Below are 21301 nucleotides of genomic sequence, written 5' to 3'. Positions count from 1 at the left end.
TAAATATAAAATCTAAAATATAATCAGGATAATCATTAAGTTCTAACAGAATCATTATTTTTATAAAAATTATATTGTTAAGTAAAAAATAAATTACTTCGCTATTATACCTAAATTAAATTATGATAAAAAAAATTAATTTAAAAGAAATTGTACAAAAAATATCCATGTATTTTTTCGAATTTTTATGATATTTTCAAATTTATTTTTATTGAAAAGTAAAAACATTGTCTTTCTCAAAACCACATAAATCGTATTAGATCAACAGAGACAAAAGATAAAATGGGAACATTAAAATGAAGATGTATCTCACTGCATTGCGCGAGTACCTTTCTAATATATATATATATATATATATATATATATATATGGGGATAATCAAATGAGAACTAATTAGTTTGTGATAACTGTGAGTTCCAATATCAACCACAAATCAATAGATAAATTAGTAAGTTTATAATTTTGGTAATTTTGAATTAAAATTTTAATGCAACAACATTTTAGTTATTTTAAAACTCTCCTCTCTCCGTCCCCCGTCCTCCGGCCACCGTCCTTCGGTGATACCACAATGGTATCATAATGTATCATATATGTAATTGGGTATCACACTGAGATCGTTTATGTGGTCGACTGCAGATGTAACACAGTGGTATCACAATGTATCTTATATATGTTTGGGTATTACACTGTGTCTTTTGTTTAACAGAGTCAATATTTTTAGGTATCATCGAAGGACGATGGTCGGAGGACGAAGAGAGAAGAGATGAGATAAGAAAGAAAATACCTAAAATGTCCTTGCATTAAAATTTTAATTCAAAATTAACAAAATTATAAATTTCCTAATTTATCTATTGATTTGTGCTTGACATTGGATCTCACGGTTACCACAAACTAGTTAGTTCTTTCTTTAATGGACCCATATATATATATATATATATATATATATATGTGTGTGTGTGTGTGTGTGTGTGTGTGTGAGCGTGTGTCATAATCATATGACAACCTTATTATTGTGAAAACTATAGGATCTAATTATCTGTACTACATTAATAAGCATTTAGACCAAAAGTCTTAAAGCATAAAGTACTATCAATTTATGCAAGATATTCAAAAATGTCTTAAGTACCAACTATTATGCATAATGTACAAATGATTAAAACATACCATTTATTTGGTTAAAGTTTCAGATTTAAGTAAGTCATATTTACATGAAAAAGATATGTTTGGTCTTCCCAAAGTTAATTGACACTTTCTTTGTTTCATATTTGAACCCAAATTCAAATTCAAAATTCTTATTTCTCTTGAAGTAAACTGAAATTTGAAGCGACAATATCAGAAAGAGTTTCAGATCTTCCATGTACCCCATCCCAACCCTTCAATTTTATATTGTGTTTAGAAACTCAACATGTATACAATTATTTTTCCAATCAATCTTGCTAATACACCATATTAACCTTCAACTTTATATATTAGTTGACTTGTAAAATAAACACACAAACTCATGATTCAAGGCTAAACTAATGTTACAGAATTGTGATTCACCCGTGTTGTATCGTGCGGGTACACTACTAGTATCAATTAATGTTTTTTGATCCTACTGTTATAAGAATACCAGAAGGGTACTCGTGCAATGCATCGAGACACATCTTGATTTCAATGTTTAGTTTTATTCATTATTTATGTCGATATAATACGTTTTTATGTGTTTTTGAGAAAACGATATCAGTATCAAATTAATCTTTTTAAAAGTTCTTATGTCTTGGTGTAATTTCCTTAATTAAAATTTTTAATTATAATTTATGTTTGGTTTAATAATATAATATTTTAAAAAGATAATAACTAAATATTTTGTTAAAACTCTATGATTATTCTAATTATATTTTAGATTTTTTATATTTAAAATGAGATGTTTATCCAATATTTGATTATGTTTATCTGCAGTTAGTTACACGAATTTAAATATGAAGCTTTAATAAGTTGTACGTATGCACAATTTACTTGTAATCTTAAATTTTAAGTAATATGCATCAATAAACAGTACTTCGTGCATAAAAAATGGTTTTTAAGAGTTTTTGGCAAATGTTTTATAATATAGTATAGATATTTACTTAGAATCTCTTTCAATCCAATCTCAATTAAAATATTACTTTCTCTTTCATCCACTTATATAATTTTTAACTCCAACCCAATCTAACCTCTTTTTTCATTTAACCGTGATCCAATCCAATCTAAAATATAATTTTATAAAAAACATATATTTTATTTTTTATCATATATAATTATTATTATTTAATTTTAAATATAAAAAATAAATTAAATGGATTATTGTATATTTTAAAACGTAATTATAATTATAAAAGCTTATTATACAATTGAAATTAAATAAAACAAGTCATAAAAGTAAGTATGAAAAATAGATCAACAGTGTGCTCTATCTATAAGGAATTGAAAATTATGAATTTTAGTATATTTTTTAGTCTTTAATCTTTTTGTTAAAGTCACTTTTTAATTAAATAATTTAAAAAAATTAAATCAACTAATAAACAAATGACACATGTCAATTTCGTTTAGTAAAAAATGCTTCAACCCTGGATTGTTGAGTAAGGAGGAGTGATAACCTATTTTTTTTTTTATTTTTTCCTTTTTTTTCTCTAAAACTCTTTTTGTCCCGTTCAGAATTTGATTGTTCAGAATCTGATTTTTCAGATGGACAAATCTGATTATTCAGATTGTCACTAGAAATGGTCTAACATACATACTTAAAATAATAGCCATTGAATAAATAACAAGTAAACTAACAAATCTACAACCCCCACTCTACTTTTTACTCCCCACGGTTTACCAATTTTTTTAAAAATTCCTTAATTACCTTTGACCATATCTTTGAACAAAAAAGATGTTATTTAATTACAATATCTTTTTTTAAATCAAAATCAGATCGGATTTTCGGGATATGGTTGAGGATGAAAACAAACGGTCGAGGCATCAAGGGGGAGGGAATATTTCGTGTAAAGAAACATGAAATGCATGGATGCAATCATGAACGTGTAAAGATTATCGAAAGTGATAAATGATCACAATGCAAATCACATTTCTTGAAATTAACGTGGTAAATAATCACGATATGAATCACACCATTCGACATCAATTTGGTAATGATTACAATGTAAATCATGCATGTCAATATTACAATGGTAATGCTTCACAATGTGAACCATACCTTCCAATTTGTTATTATTGATATCATTTTATTTAAGTTGGTGCAGGGTTGACACTAAATCTCATGGTTCTTAGAAAATATCAATTTTTTCCAGTGATTAGCCACTATACATGCACATATACAGGGATTGGTTTAAATAAATAAAAATTGAATATCATGATAAGGTAAGAATGAAAGGTTAATATGTAACTCATTGAAAAAATACATTTGAAGATGCATATGTAAATACACACACACACACATATATATATATATATATATATATATATATATAATGGTTGTGTAACCTCGCAATGCGGGGTGAGATGTAAAACTTTCTTGTTACAGAGGGCAATGCTATGAAATCAAACTTGGAGAAGAAAATCAATTTATTGCAAGAATTTGTCAATGTTTTCAATTTAATCATCTTGCTCATAAATGTTTTATAGGAATAAATTGTCATTTCGTTCCTCCACAGAGAACTATTTATTCTAAGTCACAAGATATGAATTTTTTTTACTATCTTTCTTTAATTACAAAATCAAGATTAATTTATATCTGTATAATATTTCTATATTTAGATTTATAGCTATTAGATTGCGGTTTAATGTACAAAAAATTTTCATTTCGTTGCATCCATGGTCTTTTTCCGACAACCATATCTAACAAAATATTAGAAGAAAAACGATTTTAGAAGTCAAATTTACATCCAAAAAGTTCCCATTCCTTTGATCCATGATAACGGTTCATTATTAAATGAAAGACTTTTGTCTATGAATTTTTTTTGAGAATTTGTCGTTAAAGAGTTATTCATCACAAAAGTTGGTGGGTAAATTGTTCGTGGTTAATTCAAATCAGTGAGATTCTCTAGATGATCTATTGATATTTTCTCCAAAAAAAAAATCAGATTGTACCAAGCCATTGATATTTTCTGGGTGATCTAGTAATCATTTTCCCAGAGTAATTTTTGTGGGTAAAAGTCATTTGCTTTGTAATTACATAAAATACCCAAGTAAATCAAGACCTTAAATTTTTTTATTAATTAAACATAAAACATACATCAATCCGTAATATCCTATCTATAAATGTAGAGAACATATATACGAAAACAAACAATAATCACAAAAATCAAATAAAAACTTTAAAAACATAAAATATCCAAAAAAACTTGGATACTATTAAAAAGTCATTTCCACTTGGAAAGATGTACCTTTTTTTTTTTGCCCAAATTGACATTGTTAACTTTTTTCCAACCAATTCTTAGTAACATACAAACATATAATACAACATGATACACATTAGAACAATAATTGACTCACATAAAGCTAGACTTAAATCATAGGTTTTGACAATTCCTCTTTTAAGGAGTCCTAAATTCACAATTCTTGCCTTCACATGAGAATCGAAATAGCCAAAAAGAGTCGAACTAAAGCATATGAAAAATGTAAAGAAATAGCACGCAACTATTAAGATCTGATCCATCCCGAACAATGCATATTGCAAATCAACCAAAAATTGATGGTATGGATTGTACATAAAGGATGTATGCAATCTGATTTAGTCAGGAATTCAATAATGAGAAATTAAAGTAGATACAAACCAATGACGATGTTGTTTTGTACCCATCAGACTCAAAAAAAATTAAGCACAAAATTTTGAGAATGGCTAAACATAAGACTCTTGGTAAAAATATGCACTCAGTTTGTATATCCTATATCTTATATGGTCAGACCCGAAAATACTCACTTGACACAGGCAAACACAATTTGATAAGTTAATAGGAAATGACATCACCAAATAATCCCTTATTCCACTAAAGTTCACAACTGTCTATATGATTACCCCTTTTAGCAAACGCAGAAAGTTACCATCAAGTACAAGTATATATTGCAGGAAAAAAGCAAACAAATAATAAGTTACCAAGCCATTCTTGAATCCAAGTTTATTTAATAAACGATAAATGCATATACTGTAACTACCCTCATTTTAACTAGTCTAATTGGGTTAAGATCCAATGAAAATAAATAAAAACAAAGAAGAACAAACGCTATGGTTTCTTGACAATTTTTTTTTTTTCTGAAATTGCTTGGTGATGAGAGCCAATGATTTAGCAAATGCACTCAAATCATCATCGGTGTCTAGGTTTCAGTTTCAGAATTACTGTTCATCACAAATGTTGGACTTATTTCTTGCTGTAAAAGTCTTGTAAAAAGAAACCAAATCCTCAACCAAAGGACTTCTACACAAGAAGTTGATTGAACAAAAGCCAGAACCAAAATGATAACATGTACAGAGCTACTTGTAAGAAGACAAAGACTTGGAGACATAGAGCATCTGGTCCTACTATACAGAGCGTCTACACCATGCATTCAGAGAAAAATCTCATTGAATGGTTAAGATCTATTATCATCGGAGTTTCTTAAATAATTAAACTTATATATATATATATATATTAATTTTTATATCAATTTTGATAACTATATATAACTTAACCATTGCAAATCTTACAGAGTTGGATCAGATGCTCTGAATGGTTAAGATTTTAACCATTCAGAGCATCTGATCCAACTCTGTAAGGTTTGCTCAAGTGTTCAACTAAAGATCTCTCAAGAGCCCTTGCCTATCATAATCTGCCACGTATACAGGAAACAATTATTTCCCCTTTACACGTGGAGATCAACTATTGGAGAAAGTGTTGACTTTCCTTTTTTAGGCTGTAAATAGGAGTTCCTTTCTAGGGTTTTGTATGCTTTTCAGACGATCATTTATCTTTGTACTTGAGAGAGCTTTTAGCATTCTGAGAGATAATTTTCATACACACTACTGTGTTCTTGGTGTAATTCTATATTCTCATATTGTTAATCAATACACATGATGACTATGGTGATTCTTAATAATGTTTGTACTTTCTTGTTCGTATTCATCATCTCTTAGTCTAGAACAATAATTGCTTTATTGCTTTCGCTTACATTACTTCTTAGCACTTAATTACTTCAATTGAGGATTTGGGTTCCTACAACTGGTATCAGAGCCATCTAGTCAATCTATTGATTAGATCGATCTAATTTGTTAAGGATAATTTCTCATTCCATAGAATAATTTCTTCTCAGAATTAATTTTTCATTCTAAATCCCTGTTCTTCAAGTTTACGTGACTAGTTCACTATTCTTGAATTTCTTGTGATTTCTCTTGTTTCTTAGAAGAATTTGTGTATTGGTTTCTATTGTGTACAAGATTTCACAGCCACTTCAATAAATTTCTCATTTCAAGTTTAATTCGATTTGATTTTCTTCGATCCTTGTGTTTCTGCAAAATGACAAATCCAGCGTGGAATGTTGCTTATAGCGCCAGATCTTTAACAAAACCACCTACTTTTCTCCGGGATGAATATCCTCAATGGAAAATTTAGGTGATAAACTTTTATTAGGGTTTAAACAAGGAATTTTATCTCTCTATGAAGAATGGACCATATGTTCCAACGGTTGCCATTACTTTTGTTCCTTTTACTCAGACTACAGCTGAGATCCCTACACGAATAGTCCCTAAGGAACAAGATGAATGACTGATAATGATAAGCTCATAATTAAGGTTGATCAAAAGGCCAAAAGGTTGTTGAACATGGCATCCCCAATGAGATATTTCATTCTCTGGATGCTTGTGAAACGGCCAAAGAAATCTGGGATCAATTAGCAAATCAATTAATAGGTGGAGCCAAGACATGGAAAAACAGAAGAGCACAATGTCTAAACGAATACAATAGTTTTGTGGCATTACCAGAAGAAACTATGGAGCAAACTTATCACAGATTCAATACCGTGATCAACAAGTGTCGAAAATGTGAAGTTATTCGTAAAATAAATACATGCAACTGATCATAAAATAACATACATGTAAAATGTATTGTATCATGTAAGTAAATTGAAACATCATTCATATGTACACATCACCATACAAATCATATAATTCTCAAAATAAATTTGTACATAGGTATGCATCCCATTGTAAGTCTCATGAAGACTCACCTGATTGGGAGTAGATCAACTATTGATAGCTCTTAACTGGAGACATATACATTTCATACCATAATCTCCTATTGACGGCTAAATTTCTTCAAAAGTCAATAATGGTCAACTATGGTCAAACTCGACCTGACCTGAAGTCAAACTCCAAAGCTGAATCTCTTAATGTCTTAAGTATTTCCATTTGATTTAATCATTAAAATACTTGTGGTTCAGTTGAGATAAAAGTCAACCCTTGGTCAACTCAGTCAATCTCGACTACCTTTGGTCAAACTCCAAGTCTAAAACTCGACGACATCCCAAAACATCGAAATACTCATTTAAATCTTATAAATCCATATCCTCCCATTAAAGTGTCTCATTAAGTACTTAACTTATTGTATATAAACCTCAAATAAAATAACTTAATGGACTCCATTATTTTAATGAAAACAAAGACAAGCTACAGCCTAAAACTGATTTTTGACCCCAAAAAAAACATCATCGCCAGGTCCTCACCTGGCAGAGGTCGGCTACGCCTTCAACGACGTCTCAACAGTGGTCAGACGGAAACAAGTCGATTGGCCTCATTTTTGGTCCATTTTTATTGATTCTTTTTTATAAAATGATTTTCCTCAACCATAGAAACAAGAATCAGTGAAACCATCAAGTATTGAGTCCTATATGCTCATTTAAAGTTTGGATTCAAAAACTATCCGAAAATCTTAAAAAGAAATTCGAAATTAGACCTTCAAAACTAAAACCTAAGACATAAGACTACTAAGGTTCGATAGGGGACTTAAAAACAAAGCTAACCATTTAAAGAACTCGAAATTAGGTTGAGTATTTTACTTCCAATCGCCGATGGAGTTTTTAGACTTTCAACTTCAACCTCATTTCTCTCTTAAAACTCAACGAAATCCCGATCTTCTTGAACCAAAAGTGTAGAGAAGATGTTAGCAATTTATATCTGAAATTTTGAGCTTTTTCATTGGCTTGGTGAGCCAATAAGAGGCTTCAAAGATTAGCATCGAAGTCTCTTTCAGAAAATTAGATATGTCCTATTAGAACAGGTCCCTCAAGTATAGGAAGTTGATGGCTGACATAACTCCCTGAATTGTCAAATAATTGTATTTGCCCCCTGACTTCAATACTTTGACGAACTTTACACTTTTCACCTTAATCTGACATTTTCCTTCGTTTTTGATCTGATCGAAAATAACTCTTTTTCATCATTTCTCATTTTCATTAAAGGGCATGATAGGCCCTTTTTCATGTTTTTCTTCACATTTTTCCAATAAAATAAAAAACCACTTTTATTTTAAATTTCTTTTCTTTTCTTTTTCCCTTTCCTTTTCATATTTATTCATTTACCCATTTTTTAGGTGTCACGGTAATTTCTGGTGCTCTTGTGTCTACAATAATGATAATGAAGTCCTATCAAGTATTCTATCAGAAAAGGATGTCATATTCACTACAAATGATATAGCTCGTATTCTTCATCTTCCATCATCTAAATAAAGTATGTTTCTCTAGCCTCAGACAAAGAATCGTAAGACGTTCTTACCATCCTCGAATTCAAGTAAAAGGATCCATCTACCAAAGCAACAAGTACCATACTTCGAAAAAACATGTCAAGTGTTTGGTATTATTTCTACACTCATTTTATCTACTACTTGAGCAGTGAGGTTGACAGTTATGATCAAGTTTCAAGTTATAGAAATCGACTTGCTCATGCTTTAATCTTTATAAAAACATCAGCTTTGGAGATTACTTTTTCAAAGACTTGGTGAAGAAGATAACCACCAAAAGCAAGCAACCAAAAATACCTTACATCTGATTCCTTGCATTGTTAATTGTTGATAAACTAGGAAACAAAATGCCTATTGATATGAAGATGTTTGATTTGATTGCAAACCACATTACCTTCCAAACTATGATATGGAAGTCCTTCCACCAGATCCCAGATCCCCTCAAGTATGATTTCTTTTGCCAATCTCATTATCTCATTTGGAGCGATATTTTTGTGTGATAATCATATAGGCTCCTTCTCCAAACCGAAATTGCATCGCTCGCTGGAAAACGCTCTCGATCAGTTTCCACCTTACCTTCTATTTCTAAAAAACCAACTGAGAGGTCCAAAACAAGGTCTGAAACCTTCAATACCAATCCTAAGTTCAAAGAGATATTGTTCTCTATTTTGGCTATGGATGGTGAGGTCACCTCTATGCTTTTAGAGACTATGGTACCGACTGAACCTTTGGCACTTCCCCAGTCTTTCAATCTTAAAAATCACAACAATAATGAATACTTAAATATTCAACCAAACGATAAGCTTTAAGAAAGTCCTCGTCTACCTAAAGGGTCATAAACAATAATTTGACCAAAGACTCTCAACAGTCTAAGGCTATTAAAGTTGGCCATTTCAGACCTATGGCATCCAAACCCCAAACTACTTCCTCAATGCTCTCACAAAAGGAGATTATTATAGAATCAGGAAAAACCATACAATCTACTACGCTCTCTCAACATGTTGCTAGTAAAGATCAGACTCCTCTCATGTCCATCAAAATCAATAATTTCTTTCGGGCCCCTCCGATTGTGATTTACAAGAACCAATTAGTGTCACTATTCTTTCAAGCACCATTGGAAATACATTTTCTACTAATCCTTTTCTGCATGTCATATATCAATCAGGCAAATTTGTTCATAATTTGGTAGTTCATTTCTCCAATCTGATGATCAAATTACCAACTGTGCATGCCCTATTTTGCCCTCTACTTCATCTAACAGTCCATCAAATATTCACCTGATGCTACTCCAATCCTTGAAAAGTTAATTGGATGATGTTAAGAATGCCCAGGATAAGGCAGGCAATATCATTGGAGAATCTGTTAACCTCCAAGAAGAATTGACGACTAATCTTATTCACTGTTTTTCACTTCCTTGGAAAAACTACACTCAAAGATTAATACTCAATCTCAAATAATGCATTATGTGGTCTAACGTCAACTCCATCCGATTCAATATCAACCTGATCCTATCATAATAATTGGTGAAGATCGAGCTTGATGATTCGACTAGATACACAACATGGTTAGATGCAAAACGCAGTCAAGGTATTAATTCATAAACTTGATGTAGTTCTTAAGGCTACATCAGAAGCTACTTAGAGGGAGATGTCAAATGGTAATGATGCTAGTAGCCTGGATGAAGGGAGGAAATATAAAGCAACTTTTGAGGGGGAACATTTAGTTGGGGGGGAGAAACCAACTGATGAAGCTCATCCTAAGAAAGAAGATCTGACTAGAGATCTTTGAAATCCAAAATCAATGGATAAGTGAAAAACCAAGATGAATCCGAAAGAAGAATTGGCTGATGAAAAATCCAAGAAAGCAACAAAGGAATAAGTACTGAGAAAGTCCAACTAGCTGAGTTGGATTCCCTCATATTGCAACCTCCTAAGGATACAAAGCAAATTATTATTTCTAAAGAAATTTAAGGTTGCATGAAAGATTTAGGAAGCACTTGATCGTTCTCTCCTCTAATGAAAATACCCATCTTTTGTAATTTTCATTATGTCTTTAAATTATCCCTAGATAATTAAATCTTGGATGTTTCAATATTTAACTTTTTACAATTTATCTTTTGTTGCACATGTAATAGTCATCCAAAAAGAAGAAGAAAAGAAAGAAAAAGAAGAAGAAAAGAAAGAAAAAGAAGAATAAGCCTACAAAAACAAGAAGATCGAAAAATAGAAAAGTAAACAAAAAGAATCCCAAAAACAGAAGAAAAAAAAAACAATTCATTGACATTATGAGTCCAAGAGTTTTAAACTTCTATGAGTTTTAGCACCATTTTCTTTCTACATGAATTTGTCTTAACTATCTATTTGTATTATCAACAAATAGGGGGAGATTGTTGGTTTCAACAATTTGATTTGATGATTATACAAATACATCCGATAAGCACTTAAAACGCTTTTTGGATTTATGTCTATAATCCAAAATACAAAATAAGGATCAAATTTTATTAGATGTTGATTTGTATAAGAATGAAATCCGAAAGGCATCAAGATCCAAAAATCATCAAGGATTTGAAATGCCTTAGAGGACCCGTGATACGTACTAAGTATTTAGTACGTAAAGTACCTTTTTATTCTCTTTTATATAGGTTATTTCTATTCATATCTCAAATTTAAGTCATTTTATCCCTTTTCTCTATTTTTATGCTGAAGTAAATGATGAACCTGTTTTTAGTGGATTTTGGTCTAAATTGAGCTTATTTTGGACAGATTGGAGCAAGTCGATGTTGTGGGAATATGGTAACATGACCTGATGGTAGAAGAAGAGATGAATGAGACTTGGAGTTGACCGACAAGACAATGGGAAGACCTTTGAAAGGCTTCTAAAGTGGAACAAATGTTTTATGTTCAGATTAGCTGGAGTTTGTTAAGACTAATTTAGTTACCTTTTAAATATTAGTTTGCTTTAATGTACTTTCTAGTTTCTTTTGAACTAAGTAGGTGTGAAATGTCCATTTTGCCCCCATCTAATCCCTAGTATAAAAAGGGATGTTGGGTTGAGTATTCCACACACCTCACTTCTTACTTCATTGTTCCCTTGCTTTTCTCTCAAGTAGTTTTCCATACTACTTGGAGAATAAGTTTAGTTTCTCAATATTATTAATCTTTTGGTTACATTTCGAGTTTCTTTAATCGCTTTTTTTATATTATCGCATTTTATATTCCGTCGTTAATTTATTTACGCTTACTCGCATTTTATTTATGTCATTTATTTATTATGCTTTCCGCATCTTTTATATTCCGTCATTTATATTCCATCATTTACTTTCCGTATTTATTTTATGTCTTTATTTATCGCACTTATTATTTCTTGTCATTTACTTTTTGTCATGAGTAACTAATTTTATTAGCTCGGGTGTATGACGAAAATGATGAGTTTGTAAATTAAATATAGTCGACCCTTTCATGTAACAACGATGTTTTACTTTTTCATTTCAAGTTTTATAAAACCAATGACACTTTCTGACGAGTTGATCACTTTGAAAGTGTTAAAGTGCCGTGGATTCTAAGCTGAGCCATTGATTGCACGTCAATTTGGATGATATGAGAAGTAGACTTGAGAGAGTTGCTAACAAAGAGATTTGTTGTCTGTATTTTCTAAATTGTTAATTCTCGACGGGTTGATCACTCTGAAGTGTTAAAGTGGAATGGACTCAGAGATGAGCCATTCAGAACACGTTGAATGATATGGGAATCCACTCGAGAGAGTGATTTTTAACAAAGAGATTTGTTTATCCATATATTTTGAAGACACTATTTGTCCCTTTCACTAGTCTGGATACCTCATAGAGATATGGGTTGAAAGGTATAATATCAGTGCATTGGTGAAGTTCGAGAGGAATACCTTCAAAGTAATTGGTAAAAATAATTGTCACTGATTGAATGTTGCAGCAATCTGTCAGCATGGTTTCATGCTGTAGCATTTTGACAGCATTGGTCGACTGGAAATAGTATTTACATCTCACCCAAAAAAGTCATACACCCTAGCTTGCTTTTATTATCTGTTATCTCCTGTTTTTAGTTGTGTTAACTATGTTCAAATCAAAATCTTCGAATTCGCCCTCTGAAATCATTTCCTTAACTTTACTTTCTTTTAAACTTTTACTACGATCCCTGTGGACGACCATTGGTCTAAGCAAAATGTCTTCAACAAATCTAAGAATAGTTGAAGTGAAGTTAGATCGATGCAAAAGTGGAAAGGACTGTCATCAAGCGGATTGAAGACTAGTATTGGATAAGTCAGACAGTTTGACAAATATTGTTTTGGCAAGTCGATATGGGGTGCAACTTAACCTGCAAGTTTGGCTCACTAAATCCCACCGACCCACGTCCTAGTATGGGAACATGCTCTACATGTCAACCAAGTAAGTCATAATTAATTGTTTTAATAGTATCATACTTCTTTTACTATTAATTTTGCATACAAAAGCATGAATTGGGGCAATCGACATCTATATCACATCTTTTCAGATATCCAAAGGCTGAAACGAAGAGTACAAACACAGATTGATCAACAAATCAAATGAAGATGTGTGCTAAAGTTAGCACACAATATTTAATGCATTGGTGGCTATAAAAGGCGACCCTTGTCAATGTTGTAAATCATCTTTTTCTGTTCTTTCAATATCTCCTTGTGAGCTAATTTATCACCAGATTGTTTAGAATTAGATTTTCCATCCTAGTTTCAGCAACAAATCTGCATCAAATTTGTAATTCTTTGTTTTTATAAAGCATACTTAACTAAAAAGTGTAAAATTGTTGTGTTGGTATTCACCCCCTTCTACAGGCATTTTCTATGTTAGTCATTACCTCACCATGACCAACATTATTGGTAGAGGAATTTTTGATAATAAGGATATCTTTGCTTCCTTCATGATCTCTCTTATTCATTTGGGCTTTTCCAAAGCAATGATATATCTCTAGCGAGTCTTTTGATGTATTTCTCTACTCTTCCTTGAACCTTCGAAGAAAATAATAAATACCCCACAATGTTGCCAAAAAGCAAAGCTACACTTTGCCTTTGTATAATTCACTTCATCTTAGGGGCTATTGCATGTGAGGCTACACCAAGTTAAGCACAAGACAATGCGCGATTCTATAGAATCTTGTTCATATCCTTTAAACATTCACTTTGTTCTTGAACAGGTGTTTGCACTACATGTTAATGGGCTTGCATTAGAACATGAGTTTGTTGTGTTAATTTCTAAAGAAACATAAGCCATGTCGCACGTAAACCTACACTAAACCTAGAGATGTTATAGTCTTAGGGCATAATGCTACATCCGATGGCATATGTGTATGCTAGATGGCCATGGTTTTACGTGCCCCTCATTCACTATCTTAATTAATTTCCACAAGCACAAATTCCACTTTTGATTGGCCCAAAAAATTCTTTCACAAAATAATCAACAAATATCTTCTATAACAATGCATTATATCAATCTATATTACATTAAACTCTTCTTGGACATCTTGGGTTGCTTCTTGTTTGCCTCCTTCCATGTTCCCCTATGAGTGCACTTATATGTGTTCATTGTCTTGATTAATAAATTTGAATTCTTGATTCCGATCAACTTCTTCCATGAAACCAAAGAAACATCTAAAAGTCGATACAATCATTTTGTATGACAAATTACTGACACATAATAAATGTTTTCTGTCTTTCAGAAACTCTTCCTTTTCTTTGGGTCTTTCACGTTCTGACGTTCCCCTCTCTCCACTCGACGGTTCTTCATTGTCGTAATGTCTATGTATTGAACCATTGTATCAAGAAAGCTGGGAGCATTTTGAAGCTAAATAAATCATTTTCGTCAATTCTTGATTCAAAAAGGTCCCAATGATTAAAAACCAAATGTAAAAATGTTATTTTTTCGATATCTATCAAAACGAGTTACGATGTAGCATTTTCGTTAATAATTCACAGTTCGATTGCATTTACCGATTTCGAAAGCATTAATCAAACCGGCCGCAATCAAACGCTAACTATGCATCATTTTCAAAATTATTGTCGAAGAAAATGAATATTTGAATAATCCAAATCCAATCCACCTAGGCCACGGCCCACAAAAATGATGCCCACAAATTGAATTTCGTTAGAGCCCCCCATCATCTATTATCTGCAACCTGCCCTGCTACACTTCTAGTGTCACTATTATTTGAATTTCTCTGCTTCAAACCCCCCCCCCCCAAAACCACACACACACACACACACACACACACACAGAGGGAAGAAGAAGACTACAGGTAAACCAGAGGAGCGGGTAATGAAGGCCCTACTGACGATTTAGAGAGACGAAGAAGAGACGACGACAACAATAACCAACAACCCCCCTTGTTTCCTCCACATTTCTGTTTTAATCGACCAATCAATCATGCCGTCAGGTCCTAAAAGGCGAAAAGCTGCCAAGAAGAAGCAGGTCAAAGAATCCAACAACTCCAATTCTTCATCGACAACACACTCTCATCATGGTTCTCTCTCTTTATCTTCTTCCTTTTTTTGGGCCAATTCACGTCATACCCATTTGTCCTTCCATCTTTATATCGTTTTCTCAGTTATATGCCTTGTGCATTTGGGACAGTTTCTCTTAAGTTTGATATAGTAAATTAGTAATTGAAGAGTAGTCTTTACACATCTGTTTGTCGGCTATTTGTTTGTATATATACTGGTGTATGCTGATTTCATTTGAAACCCACAGTATACAAAGGGATTACCTCTTATTGATCTCTGATTTTAAGCTTTATGCACTTTTGAATTGTTCCACAAGCACACCCCACCGATTCCTTTTTACTTTTTTGAATTGGGTATTTGAATTTTTTAGCGGGTTTGCAGTTCAATTTACCTAGTTTGTCCCTTTTGGAGTAGAAATCTAAAACCAATAGATCCTTAGATCAATTTCTGTGAGTGTTGTTTATATATCAATTTATTGACTTTAAATAGCTTTCTTTGAATGGATCAAACTATGATAGGAGAGAGTGATGGTGGGGAACTTTGCTCTCCAGCTGCACAAGATCAGCATAACCATCAAGTTCCATTTACCGAGGGAGAGGTGGTAGCGGTGGAGAAGAATGAAGCAGGTTTGTATCAGAACCAATCTGTAACAGTTGAGAGCACTGAAAAGGCTGGAAAGGAGGAAGAGGGTAGTACTGAGATTGATAAAGGGTCAAAGTTGAGCAAATCACAAAATAGCAGCTCCAGTTCCATCAGTAGCAGTGTAGATGATGAGTCTCATGTATCTGAAAAGAAAGTAGTGGAACTTGAGTCCGCCCCAGTTGCGGAATCAGTTCATTCTATTGAATCATTTCCCAAAAAGATCGCTCACGAAGTTAAAGATTCGGGTGTGGAGACTTCCTCTGTTCTTCATCCAGTTAAGCCTGTTGATTCTCTGTTAGAAGCAGAATCTCATGCAAATGATTGTACACAGATTGAGAAGTTGGTTCCTAAGAGTTTATTTTCGGAACAGATGTTAGTTGTTAATGGGAGTGCTTTAAAGGATAATTGTTCGACTTCTTCTGAAGTAGGTGAGTCGGCTGTGGTAGAAAATGGGACAGCAAAATCGCCTTCACCGGAGGAGAATGCATCTTTAGAAGCAAGAGATGATGATGTAGCAGTTTCTACCCATCCAATGGGTTCCATTTCTGAACCTGAGACATCGCAATACTCTGATAAACAGGTAGGCCCTTTCAGTTTCTTTATATTCTGCATTCCTGCTTGTGATATATAAAACTATTCTTTTTAGTCGATTAAATACAAAGGCCATGTTTGGCGACCATAAGCTAGCTTATTTTTTGAGCTTATTAAAAACCCCATTTGGTTAGCTATAAGCTAGCTGTGATTCAATAAGCTTTGTGGGGCTTTTCCACTTTTTTCCAATTATGCCCCTTATATTTTTCCAATTAATTTTCCACGTGTTTTTTATAGGTCATTTTACATTGTCGTATAACTTACTATCTAGTTTTACTGAATATGTTTAGTTTATCAAATAGCTTATCCTTTTACTTTGATTGAGCTGGTCAAATGTTTGCTTTAATATTCTTTCAATTAGTAATTTTAAGATGATTCATTGAACATGCTGACTACATAAGTTTCATATTTCTAAAACCATCTGCAGCCTCTCGTAGCTTCAGCTCCACGAGCAGCGCAAACGACTTCCTGGAAGGGTTGCTGTGGAATACTTGAGTTGTTTTCAAGCTCTGATAGGTAATTTCTCTCTCTATTATTAAGAGTAAAATTGTCATTTATTTAATTAAAAAGTGTAATAGTTACTCATCCTAAAACTGTCTAATTTTCATTGTGGACATTTATTTTGGGACGGAGGGAGTATAAAACAGTCGGAACAACCCATTTTTCATCATTGTTTTGGGCCATACAATTAGTTACTAAGCGGATCCAATTGAGCAAGAATTTGTCCCAAGTGGATGTAAACAACTAAGAGATGGCCCAAGTGGCCGTGATCTTCACTTCCCCTGCCATCTTCCAGATAAATTTACTTATAAGTTTTCCGTTTTCTAAGAGATGATGGAACTTTTCTACAAACAGTTTTTGTTCATAATCTGTTTTTGATTTGTAAATTTGAAATTGTAAACTGCATTATGATTTGAAATGGCACATTAAGAGCATGAGATTGTAAAAAACTATATGAATATCATGAAATCTTATGAGTCTCTGTCTCCCCTCCCTCCACTGTAATAAAAGAAAATTTTGCTACAGCACTAAGAAGTCTAATTAGATATGTACAAAAGTGACTGGCTCTAAATTTAGTAAATTTTCTTGTCGAAGCTTATAAATTGGGATTGGGAGTTCATATTGTGTAACGTAGAATGGAAGAATTTTTTGGTCCTATATATAGGCTAGCTAAAATTGCTCCTTTAGCTACGGTTCATCATAGACTCAGTATACGTGTTGAACTAAAATAGGTTCCTCAACTTTTTGAAGGGTATGGTGAAATTTATACTCCATATGTCTTTCCTTATAAACAGAATGTACCATTTACCAACTAAATGAAACTTGGTCCACCATGGTAACTCAACTGTCTCGAGGATTGGGGACATATTTCTCCTTCATGTACTTTCCCTTGCATATAAACACGAGGTATGATTCCCAACTAAAATGAACACTGACCCACCAAGGTTCCTAAACTTCAAAGGGATCGCCCCGGGGAGGGGGGGGGGGGGGGGGGAGTCTTTCTTCTTATCCTTGCCTTGCATTTTGCAAAAATATTCTTCTCTGAGTCAAACCAATGACCTTCAGGCTCACCACTAATGAACCAAACCAAATGAGCCCAATATAGCCCACTCGGCAGTGGGGTTTGGGAGGGTGAGATCCCTACTCCAGATTGTAGAGCAGTTGTCTCCATGAAAACCCAAGGCTTGCAAAAAGTGTGTGCAAAAAGAAAGGTCGCCCAAAAAGGCATAACAAAGTTTCTGAAATAGTAGTTTCCGGAATCATATGAATATTTTGTAAGCTAATTTTCGCTTGGACTACTTTACCTGCTTACATATTAAACCTTATGGTGCTAATATCTCAAGCATGAAATATATAGAGAAATGTGACCTATTCGTCACACATTACTAACCTTGCTCAAACCATTCACCCCATGTAGTTTCACAATAATGTGAATATTTATCTAAGCTATCAATTTTTCTACATTTAGCTACTTACATTTATTGAGCATTATGGTGCTAATATCTCACCAATGAAATATATAGAGACTTTACTCTTGCCAAGGGGATCATTTTTTGATTGAATTTGATGAAGGTGTATGCTAGTTCATTAAGTAGCATTCCATCCTTGTTTCAAAAAGTAACATGCTTTTGATCCTTGGTATTGGGACCATAACATATACTAATCGGTTTACTTCTTTTGTGAGGTAACTAGTGGAAACTTCAATCCTTCATTCAGTTTTGGCGATATGGAAGGTGATGTCATTGAGAATTTTGGATGTCTAGGCACCTTCGGTGCATGTTAATGTGGTTGTTGTCAAGGCTTTGAAATTTGAATGGCAAATGACATGATGTCAAGGTTTAGGGATAGACACTTAAATTATCAAGTTAAGTGACAGGGAAATGTGAAGGAGGTGCATCCGTGCATGTGTGTGTGATCGAAAGAAAACCATGCCTAGGGTGATTTTATGTGGGAGATATTATGGCCGTTAGGGTGCATTTGGTATGTGGGCGGGACTGGACTGGATTGGACTAGTCTAGTTTTCTGTCTAGTGTTTGGTACAACTATGAGGGTGCGTATGGTATGTAGGACAGAACTAAAACTTCTTGTCTTACAATTGGCTTGACATTAGGACGAGACTAAGGGGCGTTTACCCAAACACTTACTTGGTAAGTGCTTACCAGTAAGAATCCACACTCTAGCTTACATTATCGGGTAAGATTCTAATTCATCAAAACAACATTGTATGCTACAATTTTCACGGTAAGTGGTAAACAGGTCTCTCCCACACATACCAAGTAAGACTCTCTTGCCACCGCTCTTACCGGGTGAGATTCCTTTTTTTGGAAAGTATTACTCCTGGTAAATATTAAAAACAAAAGAATACAAAAGTCAAGGCAAACGCCAAAACTAAGCAACAAAGCAAAAAAACTTGGTAACCATTGTCCTTGTCATGATCATCTGTAAGGTAATGACCTGATAAGGGTAAGTGTTCGGTATATGGACCCAAAGTAGGACAAAAATGCATCTTTTCCCCACCAAAAATCAGGGAGACAGGATAGGCTTGGTGAATTACTAAAACTACCCATGTCAAATTAAAACCCTAAAACCTTCTACAAAAATAGGGAGATGGGATAAGATTGGTAAAGGACGCATATTGTAGGATCGGCCGTAGAACTCGTCTCGTGCCTAATCCAAACTTAACGAACACACAGACCATTAATAGAGTTAAAGTATAGATGGTTGCACAATATACAGCGCACAAAACTAATCCCAACTAAATGAATGCAAACATGAATTGTCCTAACCTAAATACAAACCAACATAAGCCAAAATGCACACATAGCAAAAAAGTAATGTGATAAACAACTTCCTGCCACTATTTAATAGCTGAAAACTCTACCCAAAACTGCCCAAAATAGCTGGAGAACAGCTGCAAACCCTTTGAAAGGTAGAATTTAGTTAATTTCTGTGTCGATACAGCCTTGAAGGAGGAGCAAAGAAAGTTGTTGGCTGTCCATAATGGGCCTGAAAAAGACCCAAAAGAATCCAAGAGCAGGGCCAAAAGGCAAGAGTGATTTAAACAGACCAGAATAACATGGTAAACAACCAAAATTCGATTGTATGTGAAAAATGGTATTTGCAGTTGAACATGGTTGGATACTATGGAGTTGGATGCCATGGATTGAGTGTGAAAATTTGTCTTTGCAGTTAAAAATGGAGTGTAAATCCATGATACTGAACTTGTCATTTTAAGTATAGGAATGAAAGCAAAGTTGGTTCCACTTTGGTTTCCCAAAATGACAAGGTTTACTTTTTGTTCCTTATAGATAGTTGTTGAATGTTGATCATCACTCACTATGGTTTGTTTTCTTGAATGCAGAAACTGATCATGTGATGGTGCTAAGGAGTTGGGAGTCGAACTACAAAACCCGAGTCCTTTATATATCTGTTGTCCCTATTTTATGGAGATACCGCTATGTTAATTTTGCAATGAAGGTAAGTTCTCAAACCTAGATAGAAACCGTCATATAAAAGCGCATGTTAAATAGCTATCGGTGTGAAATTTGGTAACAGTATCTTGTTGTTGTTGTTGTTGCTGTTATACTACTTTTATCACACCCTACCATTCTTGACGATGTCATCCTTATAACTGCATAAAATAACCGGTCCTTAAGACCTGGGTTTGGTCTCAAATGTTTAACGGTGGAACCTTGGTTCGGTTAGGCAGTCCCTCCTGAAATCTGGAACTGGACCATTTACTGGTATCTGTTTCCAAAATGAATCCATACATGATGCTAAAATCATACCTTATCTAAATGATACATTGGGTGTGTATGATATTGCATCATTCAGAATACTACTAGCCTGACCTATATCGTTCGCCATCCAAGTTACCCAATAACCGAACTGAATTAGGTTCGACGGTTTAAAGTATCTGGTTTTTACACCAAATCACTCTCCATTTTGGTGTTGGTCAAATAATATAATACCAAATTTAGTGTTATACCACCAATTTGATGTTAAAACTTTTTTTAGTTACAATATGGTTCCATGTCTTGTATGATTCTAAGTTTATTTGAATTAAAATGATATTTTGGTTATAGTATTTGTTAATATTATAGGGTTGGGTTTACGTGACACCAAAGGTTTTTCGTGAGACCCGTAAGACCAATTTATGTTCATTGATCAATTTTATAAGCTAATGATCTAATGGTCTAAAGTTACACGGTGACAATTTTGTAATTATTGAGAAGTCTCGTGGCGTTTATGAATGTTCAGATTTGACGATTGTAGATTCAATCCAATGGTTGAAAATTGGTCTTACGGGTCTCATTAAAAACCATTGGTCTCACATG

At 33.4% G+C, this 21301-nt stretch overlaps 1 protein-coding gene across 1 annotated transcript; it reads left to right on the top strand.

Annotated features, from left to right (window-relative positions):
• The first annotated feature begins 14959 nt into the window (after nt 1–14959).
• On the top strand, nt 14960–20578 carry LOC112519383. The gene is made up of 4 exons (XM_025127462.1): nt 14960–15250; nt 15749–16452; nt 16891–16979; nt 20326–20578. Exons 1-4 carry the CDS (start codon nt 15154–15156, stop codon nt 20330–20332), a joined length of 897 nt encoding a protein of 298 aa, XP_024983230.1. The 5' UTR covers nt 14960–15153; the 3' UTR covers nt 20333–20578.
• Nucleotides 20579–21301: the final 723 nt, after the last annotated feature.

The sequence above is a fragment of the Cynara cardunculus genome (assembly GCF_001531365.2).
Source record: "Cynara cardunculus var. scolymus isolate 2C chromosome LG 10, CcrdV1, whole genome shotgun sequence".
NCBI classification, from domain to species: domain Eukaryota; kingdom Viridiplantae; phylum Streptophyta; class Magnoliopsida; order Asterales; family Asteraceae; genus Cynara; species Cynara cardunculus.
This window is presented reverse-complemented; position numbering and strand designations above follow the sequence as displayed.

Coding starts and splice junctions, on each gene's coding strand:
- LOC112519383 (XM_025127462.1), top strand. CDS start 15,154: ATGCCGTCAGGTCCTAAAAGGCGAAAAGCTGCCAAGAAGAAGCAGGTC. Junction 15,251..15,748: donor GACAACACACTCTCATCATG/GTTCTCTCTCTT, acceptor AAACTATGATAG/GAGAGAGTGATGGTGGGGAA. Junction 16,453..16,890: donor CGCAATACTCTGATAAACAG/GTAGGCCCTTTC, acceptor AACCATCTGCAG/CCTCTCGTAGCTTCAGCTCC.